At 41.6% G+C, this 14,105-nt stretch overlaps 1 protein-coding gene across 1 annotated transcript in view; it reads right to left on the bottom strand.

The window, feature by feature from the left end:
- SLC25A24 (solute carrier family 25 member 24) overlaps window positions 1–14,105 on the bottom strand; it is a 267,768-nt gene that overhangs the window by 21,110 nt on the left and 232,553 nt on the right. Inside the window, exon 9 of the mRNA XM_085602241.1 lies at window positions 6,905–7,055. Coding sequence (XP_085458367.1) covers window positions 6,905–7,055 — 151 coding nt within the window. The remainder of the gene's footprint in view (window positions 1–6,904; window positions 7,056–14,105) is intronic.

Here is a 14,105-nt window from a genome sequence, read left to right as displayed (position 1 = left end):
TATATATATATATATATATATATATTACCTACTGGCGGTCGCCAGTAGGTAGTTATAGTTAGGACCACGTTTCCATAGGAAATCCGCAACATTCTATTTTGAATAACTTTGGCGGCGGTTGACGAATCCTCGCGAATTTTTCAAAATGGGTGGGGCGCTACACTCCGCTCCTACCCTGAAAGTCTCGGGGGGATTCGTCAAGCGGGGGCTGAGATAAAAGGGGGGTCCCAAAACGCGTTTTTCCCATGCATTTTTCCATAGGACCTTTAGACACAGCTACAGCCCGAACGGCTGAACAGAATTACTTGAAATTTGGCAGAGAGGTAGTCCTCAGGTCAAGGAAGTGCCTTTTGTAGGTTTGGTGTAAATCTGTTCAGTAGATTCTGAGAAAATAGCCTTTAAATCAATATATATATCTGAGCCAGCTTACGGTGCGCTTACGGTACGCTTACCGTACGCGTACGGTGGCGTGCACGAGCGCGATTCTGATTGGTTTTTAGATCTTAGTAAACATTCGAATCGGTCGAAACCAGGAAGCGGCGGCCGCCATTTTCTCTCTCGCACTCTGAGGGGGGAGCTGATAAACAAATGCCAAAAACATATAAAGGGGCTGTTTAGACAGCGCCCATGCACATAACCATGTTAGTTGAGTCTTCAAAGATCCCCCAAGGCAAAAAACGGTAATTTTTTATTTTTCGAAAATTTCGCCGGTAAAAAATTATTTTAAAAAAAAAAACCACTCTCTCCACCATTTGTGCATGGCATATAAGAGCACAGCATTTCCCCCAAAAATTTCAACAGATTACCTATCACAAGGAAGCGCATAATATGTCCTCCATGTGCGCACGGTGCGCGAAGCGCATCGTGCGTACATGGCCCATCTAGCGTAACGTGGGCACGCGGTGCGCGTAGCGCACCGCGTGCCCACCGTGCGCCCACCGTGCATGCACAGCACTAACTGCGTTAAGTGGGCGCGCACGCCACGAATGGCGTAAAGTAACTTAGCATTTAAAAAACCGTACAAATTCACTGAAAAAACCATAGGTTTCACACACGTTATAGTTAGGAATTAGCATTTAAAAAACCTTGCAAATTCACTGAAAAAACCATAGGTTTCACACATGTTATAGTTAGCGGAAATTTTACTGATAAAAAACCAATGAAATTCCCCCGTTATAGTTAGTGCAGGAAACTATAACTCACGCGACCGCAATCTTCTGCTGATGACATATGTGTCTTTATGAAAAAAAAATATTTGTAATATATGTATAGCTAAAATTTAATGGAAGAAGACATGGGCAAATAAGTGTCTAAATACAGTATTAGCATCAGCAGAGGATTGCGGTCGCGTGAGTTATAGTTTCCTGCACTAACTATAACGGGGGAATTTCATTGGTTTTTTTATCAGTAAAATTTCCGCTGAAACCTATGGTTTTTTCAGTGAATATATATATATATATATATATATATATATATATATATATATATATATATATATATATATATATATATATATATATATATATAAATATATAAAGAACAAAGTCCCCCGTTACCGGAGCCCCCGACCCTTCAAGGCGGCCTCCTTTTTTAACAATGAGCACGGAGAGAGCCCATCAAACGAATACAGCAGAGACTGGAGGCCCAATACTGTTCAGGATTGTTCTTTTAATCAACGCCTTGCAACCCCATGCATCGCAGTAAACCTTCCAATATCCTAACGTTTCGGCCCCTGTCGGCCTTGTTCACAGGTGGAAGGAATGAGTTCAAACTGCCAAGTGCGCTTCTGCGTGCTTTTAAGAGTTCTTTTAATCACGTGCCTACAAATGAAAAATACACTTCCCATGTTGCACCGTTTTATCCAATGTATCACGGCAATCCTCATATTTATGGCAAAGTGCATATAAATGTTCTTTTGGCGGTGTGACAAAATAGTGGAAATAATACCAGGTAGCCAGGTGAGTTTATCCGTCAGGTTGCAATGTCTTTCACATGGCGTGATCAAAGCGTCTTCCTGCCAGCACGATCGTCGGTAATGGTTGATTACCGCGAATCCTTTCCAACACGCGCAACCTTTTTTCCACATTGGCAATCCTTAGTAGGCTGGGGCGCGTGAGTGGGTCATGCTCCTCAGTAGAAATCAAGAACAAAGTCCCCCGTTACCGGAGCCCCCGACCCTTCAAGGCGGCCTCCTTGAAGGGTCGGGGGCTCCGGTAACGGGGGACTTTGTTCTTGATTCTACTGAGGAGCATGACCCACTCACGCCTCCAGTCTCATATATATATATATATATATATATATATATATATATATATATATATATATATATATATATATATATATATATATATATATATATATATATATATATACCTTGAATGGAGTGGTTAGCTTTCTTGGGAAATTCATGCCTCCGGGAGACCTACCTACATCTGACGTACAAAAAGTATAGATCAAAGTGAACTCAAAAGTACTTTGGTCTGCCAATATTTTTTTTTTTTGCAGCAGCAGCAACATGATGGCTACACAATTACATACATTTTCTAAATACCTATAACAACAATGTATCTTCCGAAATTCTTAAGATCCTTACAAGGTAGGTAAAGGCAAGGTTCGAGAACTTTAATGAGACTAGGAAATGGCAAAATTACAGCTAGATTGAGTCCAATATTCAGATCGATCCACATAATTTGTGCACATTTAGTGTCTTTCTGGGAGGGTCAGTACAACTAGGGAATCCTCTTACACCATATAGCTTAGAAAGTATACATTCCAGATTAAACTGACCTTCCACAGTTTCTTTATCCATCATGCCTTAGAAACCATAATGTATTTAGTAAACACTTTTTGTTAGGTTCATGTCTTTATTGCCATTTCAATACTTTTAGTGAATTAAATAAAGCAGGTCAACTACCAATACATGATTCAACTGTCAGCAACATAATGTTGACACAAATAAAATATTGGTTTGTTGGTTAAGGTTATAGCCTTGTAAAAAATTAACAATAAAAATAGAAATACAATACCAGTGCAGAAAGATATTTCTGAATAAGAATGTAGTTGGATTGACAGAATCAAGGCAAGTGTAATTAAGAAAACAATAGCTGGAGTGACTGTATGGTGCAGCTACAATATAAGAAGAATACAAACAAACAAGGCGATTACATTCTCTTTTCACCTGTGGTAGAAGAATACGGGGAGAACAAAGATTAGTAACCACGTTTTTTTGGGAGAAGTATGGAGCCTTGGACTTTTGTAGTTAAGTATCTGCATAAGGGTCTTTTGTTGCCAGTCATATTTGTGGGTTTGAGATATGTTGCCTGCTCTGCAAATACAAAATACCCAGGCTTTCCAATGGACAAAACAATTTTTTGTGTGGTTATTATGAATAGGATTATGTTTGCATCATCTGTTAGTGGAAGTTCCTACACAGTATAAGAACATAGGAAAGCCACTGTGGAGTTCAAAAGAATATCACCTTTGAAGAAATCCTTCGGTAGCTCAAATACTTAAGCCCAACAGGGGCGGGGTTGTAATATTACCAGGTTAATTTAGGCCGTGCCATCATGTCTCAGTGGGTAAAATAGGCATTGTATCAAGTCTTGAAGCCCAACAAGATCGATAACTTATCAGGACCTTGATTTGAGCTAACAAGATTCATGAAATAAATGCAGACTTCCTTTATGAAACTAGTGTTTCTGGGAAGGGGTCTTAAGGTTGTCTGATAGCTAAAGTGCTCCTATTTCTCTAAAAGTTTTTTTGTGTTGAGTTTGTAACACTGCAAGTACCTTGCACAGTTTTTGTATCCTTGTGTCTTGGCATTTATAAACATCCATATCCTTTAGAGAAAATTCTATCTGGAGATCTGAAAGAGGAGAGTTGTAGGTGCTCAGATATTTAGAGTCTCTACAGCTCAATATATTTACTGTTCCAGAATCACATCATGTTTGAGATGGATATTTTATTAGTTTATTTTATGTTATAATTAAGGTAAAGGGGGTGGTGCCCCTAGCCTGTTACACTGCCCTGCAGCATGTGCAATGGGATGGTAAGCTCATACAGCATACCCTGCTACGGCATGGCACCTGGCTGAAGGAAGTGACACCACTTACAGGCTTCAGAGCATGGGATACCATTGGGATCTATCAATCTGGGGACATACGCTCCTTTGCCAACCTCCAAGAATCATATGCCCTCACCCGTTCCCAGTTCTACAAATACCTCCAGAACAGAAACCCCCTCCATGCCCACATGCGCGGCACAAAACCCCTCCCGGAGTTTAACCCCCTTGAAGCTAAAATCCTAATGGGTAACCTGGGGCGCGGCGGTGCATGGCAAATCTACCCCACTCGTAATTACTTCACCTGGTTCCCTCCACTATCTATGGACCCAGTGGGAGGGTTGGGTGGGCCCCCTAAATGAAGCAGATTGGCGCAATGCCCCAATGGCCCCAGCGAGCTCCCTATCGCCTCCAAGCAGAGGCTAATACAAACCTACTATGCTCATGTTGCATACCTAACCCCCACACATCTATACAGGGCCAGTCTCAGACCTGACACCTCCTGTCCAAGATGCGCAGCTACGCCTGCAGATTTCTTCTACATGGTTTGGTCCTGTGCTCCAATGCAAACCTACTGGGCCGCAATAACAAGCAAACTGTCAGGAGGTACTGGGGTGGACAACACCCCTCTCTCCGAGCCTGATCCTTTTGGGTATCATGAAGGGTGTGGGGGCACCAGGGCTGAGAAAGCCTTCCTAGGTACAGCCTTCCTTGCTGCCAAGCACGACATCGCAGCACAGTGGATGAATCCCACTCCCCCTACTGTCACAAAGTGGCGCCATGAAGTTGATTGGAGTGCCCAGCAGGAAAGAGTAGTGTTTGAAGCAAGGGGCTGTCCCCATAAACATGGCTGTGTGTGGGGGAAGTGGTTGCACTTTGACTTGCTATCTCCATGCTCCAACTCCAGGGAGGTTCAAAGATCATTGATCTACTTATTTGTGTATATGCCCCGATTTATTGGTTGTATTTTCTATATGTGATGCTGAATATTCTACATGTGCATACTCTTGTTAGCCACCTTGTGGCTGTTAAAACCCAATAAAAGTTATTAAAAAAAAACTAAGGGAAAGGGCATGAATAGCTTCTACCAGAATACATTTGAGGGCATAGTTTTGCATTTAAAATTTGTGATGGCAGAGACCGAGTGGTTTAATGTTAGAAGATTCTGTAAGTAAACACCATTCTGCCGTACTAGGTATGCCATTTGGTAATTAAAGAACTGGCAGATTCACCTCAGCCAAATTTGAACACAGTGTTAATATCAGTAGGGAAATACTATTAGAGCCGCCTTTCCAGATGAATTTAGAAATTGCTTATCAATTAACTTTAAAAAGGTCATCTGATACACAGCATGGAGAACATGCTAAGCAACTATAACACTTCTAATCTTAACCTCATTTTAAGTGTCACCAGCCTGCTCCACCGCAACAATGAAGAGGTGATGCATTTAAATCATTTGTATTTTGTTATGTGTGGCTGATTTGAGACTATCGCTGTGAAACTATATTACAAAATACGTTAAGGTAAGTTGGTTGCCATCTAAGGACAGCACCATCAGGATAGGCAGTATGTACAGGAAGTTTAAAGCACACACCTCAGCCATATCTTACTTTCGAGAATAGTATATTTTCAGAAGTGTAGGGATAGAAAATTGGTCTTCAGTTGTGATTAAAGAGATGTCATCTATGTAGGCGCAAAAAGTACAATTGATGGATAGAATGCAGAACAATATCATACATTCACCCCAGTACAGAGATCTGGGACTAAATCCATAGTTTTTTTGTCCCCATGCCATTCCAGTTTGAACCCAGCCATATGCAAATCAGTCTTGACCCTGCGCCCAATGGGAAGAGTCAAGCCCGAACTGCCAGGCCAGGTCCTCCCTGGACTAGAAACAGGCATCCTAGGACCGGTTTCAGGGTTTCACCCCTCATCAGCCAGTGGCATGGAGCGCACGGGACCCACAAGCTAATAAAAGTTTAATTGGTGAAGGTGGGAAGCCTGGTCTTGTGCACTGCTCTAAGTTAATTGTGTCAGGATTGCACCATTCACTCAAAGCAAGGCACCCAGGTTGGTATAAAAGGTCTTTACCATCCTAGTGAATGTATCAGTAAATATCCAAAAAGCAACAGGAATTCACTGCTAAATGAACAGCTGACAAGTGATATGTGGCCATGGTTAACAGCTTCAGTGATTTATGGCTTTTTGTCAAAACAACCTTGCCCTGGTTGAAAAGGGTGTGCTCTGTAGCAAAGGATGTTGTGATTCAAGGAGATAAGGCAATCTGTATCATCATTACAGGGAACAATTTCGTTGATATGGCATTACATTTGTGAAGAAAACTGGAGATATGGAGAACCTCTAGATAAGACTTTTTTTTTTAGCTTTATACCAGATGTCTACAATTATTGTTGTCCCACAGTAGAATGGGAATGTGACCTATTTTTATACTGTACTTCGAGTCAGACTATGGGCATGAGAATGAGCTGCACCACTAGTATATAATGGGAGTCTTTAATTTCCTTTTAAAGTCATATGCTCATGAGGGATGTGGGCATTTGGGGATCCCCCACCTGCAAACATCAAGTCTGGCAGGTGCTATCATTATTGGTTCCCAAAACCTCTACATGGCATACATGTACCATCAGCTCATGTAAAAGTGACCCATATAATCAGTGGTCATCTTTAAAACCAACCTTAGATCTGCCCCTAGTGAAGTGATACTGGGCTTTCCTAGAGCGGAGGTCATTTACCCAACTGTGGACTACACCACTAACTGCATTCAAAAAAAAATCATGATGTCAAACAAAGATGTTCTTTACTGGCATGAAGACTGACACTCACCTTGCGCTTGCATACGTGTTCTGATTAGAGCAAGAGGGTAACTTGCTAGCTGACCACAGGTACTTGAAATAGTTCCACACGCCAATAATACCAGCACTCCAGGATTAGGAGAGTCTGTTGCATATTTTGTTAACCAAGCATTTTTAAGAGTCTGCAAAGAAAATAAGACAAGAATGGTTTACAATCCTCTACTTTAAGTTATGATACAACAGGTTGAAATGCAACCCAGCTTTATATTGATAGCATCCAGTTGTACTCTATGTGACTGTCTCTGCACTGTCAAAAAAGAAGACATCATGAACTCGGCAGCCTAAAGAGGAGACTGGCATATCCATGTAGCTGTTACATCTTCATTCATATCTTGAAAACGAAGACCTGGCCTCATTTTCAACTTCAGATATTCTCCCATTGTTTTACCTTTTTTCAAAAAAACTAAACTGCTTCTTTGGCTGTCACAGTTCTAGTTGCGGGGCAGTTTGCTTGATGGTGTATATGAGACTGTACTGGTCTTCTTTTACACCTTCTCCTTGAGCCTCCCATTCATGTCCAGCAGTACTAATACATTGAAAGTGATGCGCCTTTTTGTTTACTTTTCTCATCCCACCATTGGACATAAACATCAAATCTAGTCCCACTCACTTTTTCTTCTAACCTAGGCACATTCTACCTCAAAATGTAATGTATGAAAGGCAGACAAAATACTTGCTTGACAATGTATGTAAAATGAATTACAAACACCTTTATACTTAACGTCTGCGGTAAATATGTTTCTTATACTAAAGTCTAATATAACAATGCTTAGGCAGAGGTATTTCTTTTCATTTTTCTAGACATAGATTTGTAAAGAGCCGGCATACACAAAGTAAATGCCCCTTGGCACACAATCCACTAGATAAGGAAATAACACCTATAAATTCCATATACTGAATTATAGGCTACTATCAACACATTAGGTTTCGGTCATTTCTTTGTACTTGGGAAGGTTTCTTTCATCTCTAATTGACTAAGGAAGTTACTTTGAGAGAGTGTAGCTCCTTGAACACTAATCAAAAAAATTAATTAGAAAACTCAGATGTGGATATGTCAGGACTTTTCAAAAGACTAAATATTAGATGTTCTGCAACAACAGTGAGCAGTATTGACAACGATAAGATTCATGATAAGGTCATCAATGATTACTTGAGAGTTAACAGGACATATATTACAGGAAGTACTAGTTATAAGTGAAAATGTACGAAGTTCACATTAAAGATGATAATTTGCCCACAGATTAACTCATGATAATTTGGCTAATCTAATTTACCATTGTAAGGAGGTAGAAAATATTTCAAAATAAGTAGCAAAACACATTTCTTTAATAATGATAATGCTAGGTGCAGATGAACAAATAGAATGATTTTCATGGTCTAAAATATTCATTGTGAGTATACCACGATTAGTGACAGACAGAAGTCTCCTAAGAGTTGGCAAGTACACGAAATGTGCTGTAGTTAAGACCCAGAGCCCCAAAGTAGCTCTGACACAGCTTTACTTAACAAACGTTTTTGAAAAATGTAAAAAATGTGGTTATTCTTTACTCATGACCCTTATTTTGTTTTCATTTGGTTTTCTTCCTCTTTTTTCTCAATACTCCTTGAACAATAGGAGAACCTCCGTTTATGTTTGTAGGTTATTATATCTGGCTGAACCTAATACTAGTTTCTTATTATATAATTTTGCTGTTAAATTGGGGTCATCTGATTGCATATTACTGTAGTCTGTTATCAAATTTAAGACCGTTTAATCTCTGCTATATCATGCTTTACGTGTTACAGCAAACAAATGATGGACGGAATGCTGAGAATGCAAACATTCTCCCCTAGTCAAAAGATCTGGGTTAAATCCATTGTTCTTTTACCCACTACGCCACCCCAGTTTGGACCCAGCCATATGCAAATCAGTCTTGACCCTGTGCCCCATGGGAACAGGCCAGGTCCACCCTGGACCGGAAACGAGCATCCTGGGACCGGATTCAGGGTATGTCACCCTTCTTCAGCCAGGCTACCTTGAATCCAGTGGCACAGTGAGCAAGGAACCCACGTCTGGGCATACCCATCCCACTTAGCGAAAAGTGTTACAGCAATATCATGCTTTACAGTTCAATCATGTTGATGTCACTCACTGTAACACCTAATTGACCATCCTGGAAGCTTATTAGACATTAAATTTGACGTGTCAACTAAAAAATAAATGAAAAATGGAACTTTATAGTTTTCTGTAAATAAGTTTAAGTTTTTTTTACAGTATTCTGGCCAGTCATCTGCTATTCTTGTAAACTCTTTCAAATTCTCCAAAATACAAACATAGCACTAAAATAATTTTTAACTGATCACAGTTTTTTTGAAGTTTCACTTTGAGCAAACACAAACATGCATTAACTTACCATCGAACAGGACGGCTATTATTACTATTAAGTAACCTCCTGCTCTCTTTAAACTATTATAAACATTAAAACAGAGGTATCAGCAGTATCCTATTGAAGGTGCTAAAGACTAATACCAGGAGAAAGTATGGATCTGTCTGCAAATCTTGTTTTTGAGGAATACAGCAGCAGATTCTGGAGATTGCAGGGAATGTATGTGTTCCAAGATCAATAGTTATATGAAGTCCTGCTCAAGACACTGATTCATCTCTGCCCTATATACAAAGGTTAGACTTAAGACATTTGGATTGTAGTAAAAGTGTAGAAATAAAATCTTGAGGAAGAAATGCAAATAAAGACATTAAAAGAAAGAAGGGTGTGAATTATTTATGTGATAAAGGATAAAGTACCCCTTGCTGCACATTATAAGGAAATCGCAAGCCAAAAAGTTATCTCGTTAAGCTGCCAAAGAGCATAGAACTCAGAGGTGACTTGCAATATCCCTTTAATGCATGGCAGAAGGTATTTTATCCTTCTAATAAGTGTTCACACCATCTGTCATCCCAAAAAAACACATATATTTGGTGTCTTACTCCTTCTTAGGACAGAGGTTTGAAATGAAGTTTGGGTCGGTTAATGCTGAATCCAACTGAGTTTATGTTCAAGTGAAACACCTCAGCCATCTCGCTTGCCCGTGCTGAGCTCCAACCTTTCCTTTATCTTTCAACCTGCCCCTTACATTCCAATGATGACCTCAAACTCCATGGATACCATGACACATCCTAATAATCACATTCAATGAACTGCAGGCAGATATATCAAGCAAATGCAAGGTGGATAACGCTTTTGAAGAATATTAGCGGAATTTGTAGTGCAAAATTAAACACACCAAGAAGCAGGTACTAATTTTTTGCAAAAACTATTAGCATCAGTTTAATGTAAATCAGATTAAAAAAAGGCTGTAGCTCAGAATGAGCAGAAAAATGAAGTTTGTTTCTTTTCTGTAATTAATTATAGTGTGTGAAAGATAAATGTTAGAAAGCAGGTAAGTCAGTCACACACTTAAATCTGCTCATGCTCACCCTCGGTTAGCTTCGCACAGGGCAGTTATGCATAACATAAGAGGCTATGTATAAGCAGTCATGCATACGTGGATACAGTTAAACAGTGAAAACACCACACAAAAAGACTCCACAATGAGGTATGAAAATATCTCTTTTACTCTTCAAAACAAGATAAGAATCTAATTACAGCACCTCAAGTTACGAATATTTCAAGAATGCACAATGCTGAAAGAGCCCTTGCGCTTTCAGTAGGTTCTTTACGGTTGCGCTGGGGGAATGACAGCGATCCACGCCATAGATCGGGAACAAACTTTCTCCCAGGGTCAGCCGAAGCAATGCCTCCAAAGTTATCACAGTTAAAATGGGATGTCAAGTTTGCGGAAGGCTCATCTACTCGCTCCGTTTGGTACCGCTTGCGATAGCACTGGTGGGCGGCAGGGACCTCATCGGTTCTGGATTGCACAGTAACCTTTCTTGGGAAATTGCAGCGGTGCGGTTGTACTCGGGTTGGGACCTGCGTTGCTAGAGTCTCCTGTTGCAGGATACCATGCGGTGATTGGAGTCATGGAGGGCAGACAGCCGTCTTTCCTTGATGTGTTCAGAGTGCGCCGGGTCATGCTGGCCTGCCTTCGGGAGTTGAGGCTCTGTCGAAGTTGACATACACGATGGTCTGCACTCGAGCAAGCAGACATGGTGGTTCTTGATCGGTGCAACAGGCTGTAAGGCACACAAGGGAGCTAAGAGCAGAGTTGTATCCAATTTCTAAAAGTGGCATTTCTAGATTAGTAAATACCACATCCAACTTTACCACTAAAGAGGATTTGTCATTACCAATCCAATTATATATAACATAAAGCAGCTACTCCTCTGAAATACATTACACTTAAAAAGGGTATTTATGGAATTCCCAATGTTATCCTATGAGTGGAGCACGACTAGCAGTAGTGAAAACGAACTTGGGTGGTTGTCACTACAAGGACAAAAAGGTACTTTTACTTGCACAGCACCCTGCCCTTAGGGCTACGTAGGACCTACATTAGGGGTGACTGATGTGTAATAAAAGTGGAGTTTAAGGCTTGGCAAGTAGTTGGAAAAGCCAAGAAGGGTGCCAGTAAACTTCGCCCAAAGGCCCGGAGTGGCAGGCCTGAATAGGGTTTGAAAGGCTACTTCTGTGGGTAGCACACTCACTGCTGCAGGCACCACTAGCAGCATTTGGTTTAGAGGCCATGGATACATGGCATAACACTGTACTAGGGACTTATAAGTGAAATATATATATATATATATATATATATATACATATATACACACACACACACACACACATCATGGCTAAACCAATTGTCATCACATTTTAGATAAGAGCACATGCACTTTAGCGCTGGTCAGCAGTGGTAAAGTGCTCAGAATCCTAAAGTCAGAAAAAACTAAGTCAAAAACACCAAGGAGGAGGAAGGCAAAAAGTTTGGTGTACCCTGCAAAAAGGACCATATACAACAATAATCATGTTGCCAAAAATGGTGGGTTTATGCATATCATTGGTCAGTTTAGAAAAGCAGATCATAAGATGGAAAATTGTTTAAACTGCAGCTACAATGACGCTCTGTGATCTGCCTTTAACCTTGGCAGCTGGCTCTGGAAGCAGGCATTATGACTTCAAAACTTAATTATAATAAGCTTTTACAGCTGAACAGTTATATCAGTTCGTTATTACAGATGACTGGAGATGTCACAACTCAACTGTAATAAGGAAATTGGAGAGCGCATTTTATACTGGGATTGCAGGCATCCAGTTAAAGTACTTTTAAAAAATGGAGTTATTGGTTGTGGGCGGTGGAAGCCCCACGCAGCAACAATCACAATCCTTGTTAGGGTGAACCACAACAGTTACTAAATTAATCTGTGCTTAACCTTCTGGTGGCGTGGCACAAAAGCAGTCAGGTTTAACTTAAAGGTTATATGTAAAGTATTCATGCAGCACTTCAACAGTAATAAAGTGAAAAGAAAACACAAGAAAAATCCCAAACCAATTTAGAAACTGAGTGAATTTTTAATAAATAAAAAGACACCAACAAGAATGAAATCCAATCAGAAGAAGCGTCATACATTTGAACTTAAAATGAGCAACTAAAGATTCAAAGCACCAACAGGGGGCAGCTGGTTGCGAGAGACAGGGTCAAAGTCAAAAGTTAAGGGCAACCGTGATAGAGTGTTATGGCCAGGCTGAGCGCGGATTGGCATTCCTCATCCACTCAGGAGCTCAACCGGGAGGAGCCAGTTATGCCCCCGCCCATTTAACGCCTGTCGTGGCGCAGACGTGTCGCTGGCATGCCGAGGGTGCCAAAGGCAAGCCCATCTGAGCCCGTCCGCACCTGGACGACACCAGACATGCTGCTGGTTTGGTCTGCGCTAAGTACTCTCGGGCGGACCCATCTGCCATCAGCTAGGGGGTAAGTCCATGTGCTCACCAACTCCATGTCCCGCTGGAGGGACCCTTCTGCTGTATACGGTGCAGTTTCAACTCTCTGGCAGTTGCAACTTTCTCACCTCCCCCTCCACATATGGTCCTAATCCATGATGAGACACCGGATATTCTCTTTCTCACAGAGACAAGGCTCACTGGCAATACAGAGACGGAGCCTGGTTTGGCCCAACCTATGTGCTATAATATTGCGACACTCAATAGAGGGGCCCGGGGTGACGGCGTCGCAATTATTTTTCAGACTGGCTACAGCTGCACCCTGATCAAAGAGGCCCTGGTGGGCTGAGTGCGCACGTTTCAGGATCTCTTTCAATGCCGATTTTACACTGTCTGGGCTCCTGATTTATCGCCCCCCCCCCCCAGGGCTTTCAAAAGAGTTCAGGGAAGCACTTACTGCTACATCTGGTACATTAGCTATTAGAACGGCTAATTTCAGCATCATTGGAGATCTCAACCTGCATTTAGATGCAAGCCAAGTCTGAGATTGGCAATTTTTTGGCAGATCTCTCCGCCCTCCAACTTACCCAGCGTGTTCCAGGATGCATACATTCAGCTCGACATCTGTTGGACCCTGTTTTTTCCAACCTACTCCCTCTTACAGTCAATACACCTATCCCTATGAGCTGGTCCGACCACTATGGTATTTATGGCATTAAAGGGAGTTGGGACCCTTCAGGGCGCAGCTCGTAAATCTGTTTTACAGCGTCCTTGGCATAAACTTGAAGCTGAGCAGTTTCCTGCCCTCCTCCTGAGTCACACACCCTGCCTTCCTGACAGCCCTGATGGGGCTGAGAGCTCCCTATCTGACTGGCTCACGCACTTCCTTGACATCCTCATTCCCGCTAGGTGGTCCCAGAATCGTAGTACCCAGTCTAGCCCGTGGTACAATGGTAACCTGGCCTCTGTCCGGAAAACCTGTAAAGGCCTGGAACGAGCATGGAGTTGGGATAATGACCCAGTTCAGAAAATACAATACCGTTTAGCCATCAAGAACTATCGTAGGGCCATTCAGAAGCAAAGAGCAGCCTATTATGCGGATGAGATCAGAAACAGCAGCAACCCGGCAAAATGTATCTTTTTCCTGCTTAAAGATCATAAATCTTCAGGGCTACCCAAACCCTCCCCTCTTTCCTCTGATCAGCAATGCGAGGTCCTCGCAACCTTCTTTATCGAGAAGGTCAAGAACATCTACAGGAGCTTCCCCCACACTGTGATCAGAACAGGCTCCTCACCGCAGCCAAGCAATACCCCTAC

The sequence above is a fragment of the Triturus cristatus genome, chromosome 4_2, assembly GCF_964204655.1.
Source record: "Triturus cristatus chromosome 4_2, aTriCri1.1, whole genome shotgun sequence".
NCBI lineage: Eukaryota > Metazoa > Chordata > Amphibia > Caudata > Salamandridae > Triturus > Triturus cristatus.
The sequence above is the reverse complement of the archived record's forward strand: the minus strand, read 5'-3'. Positions and strand labels throughout refer to the sequence as shown.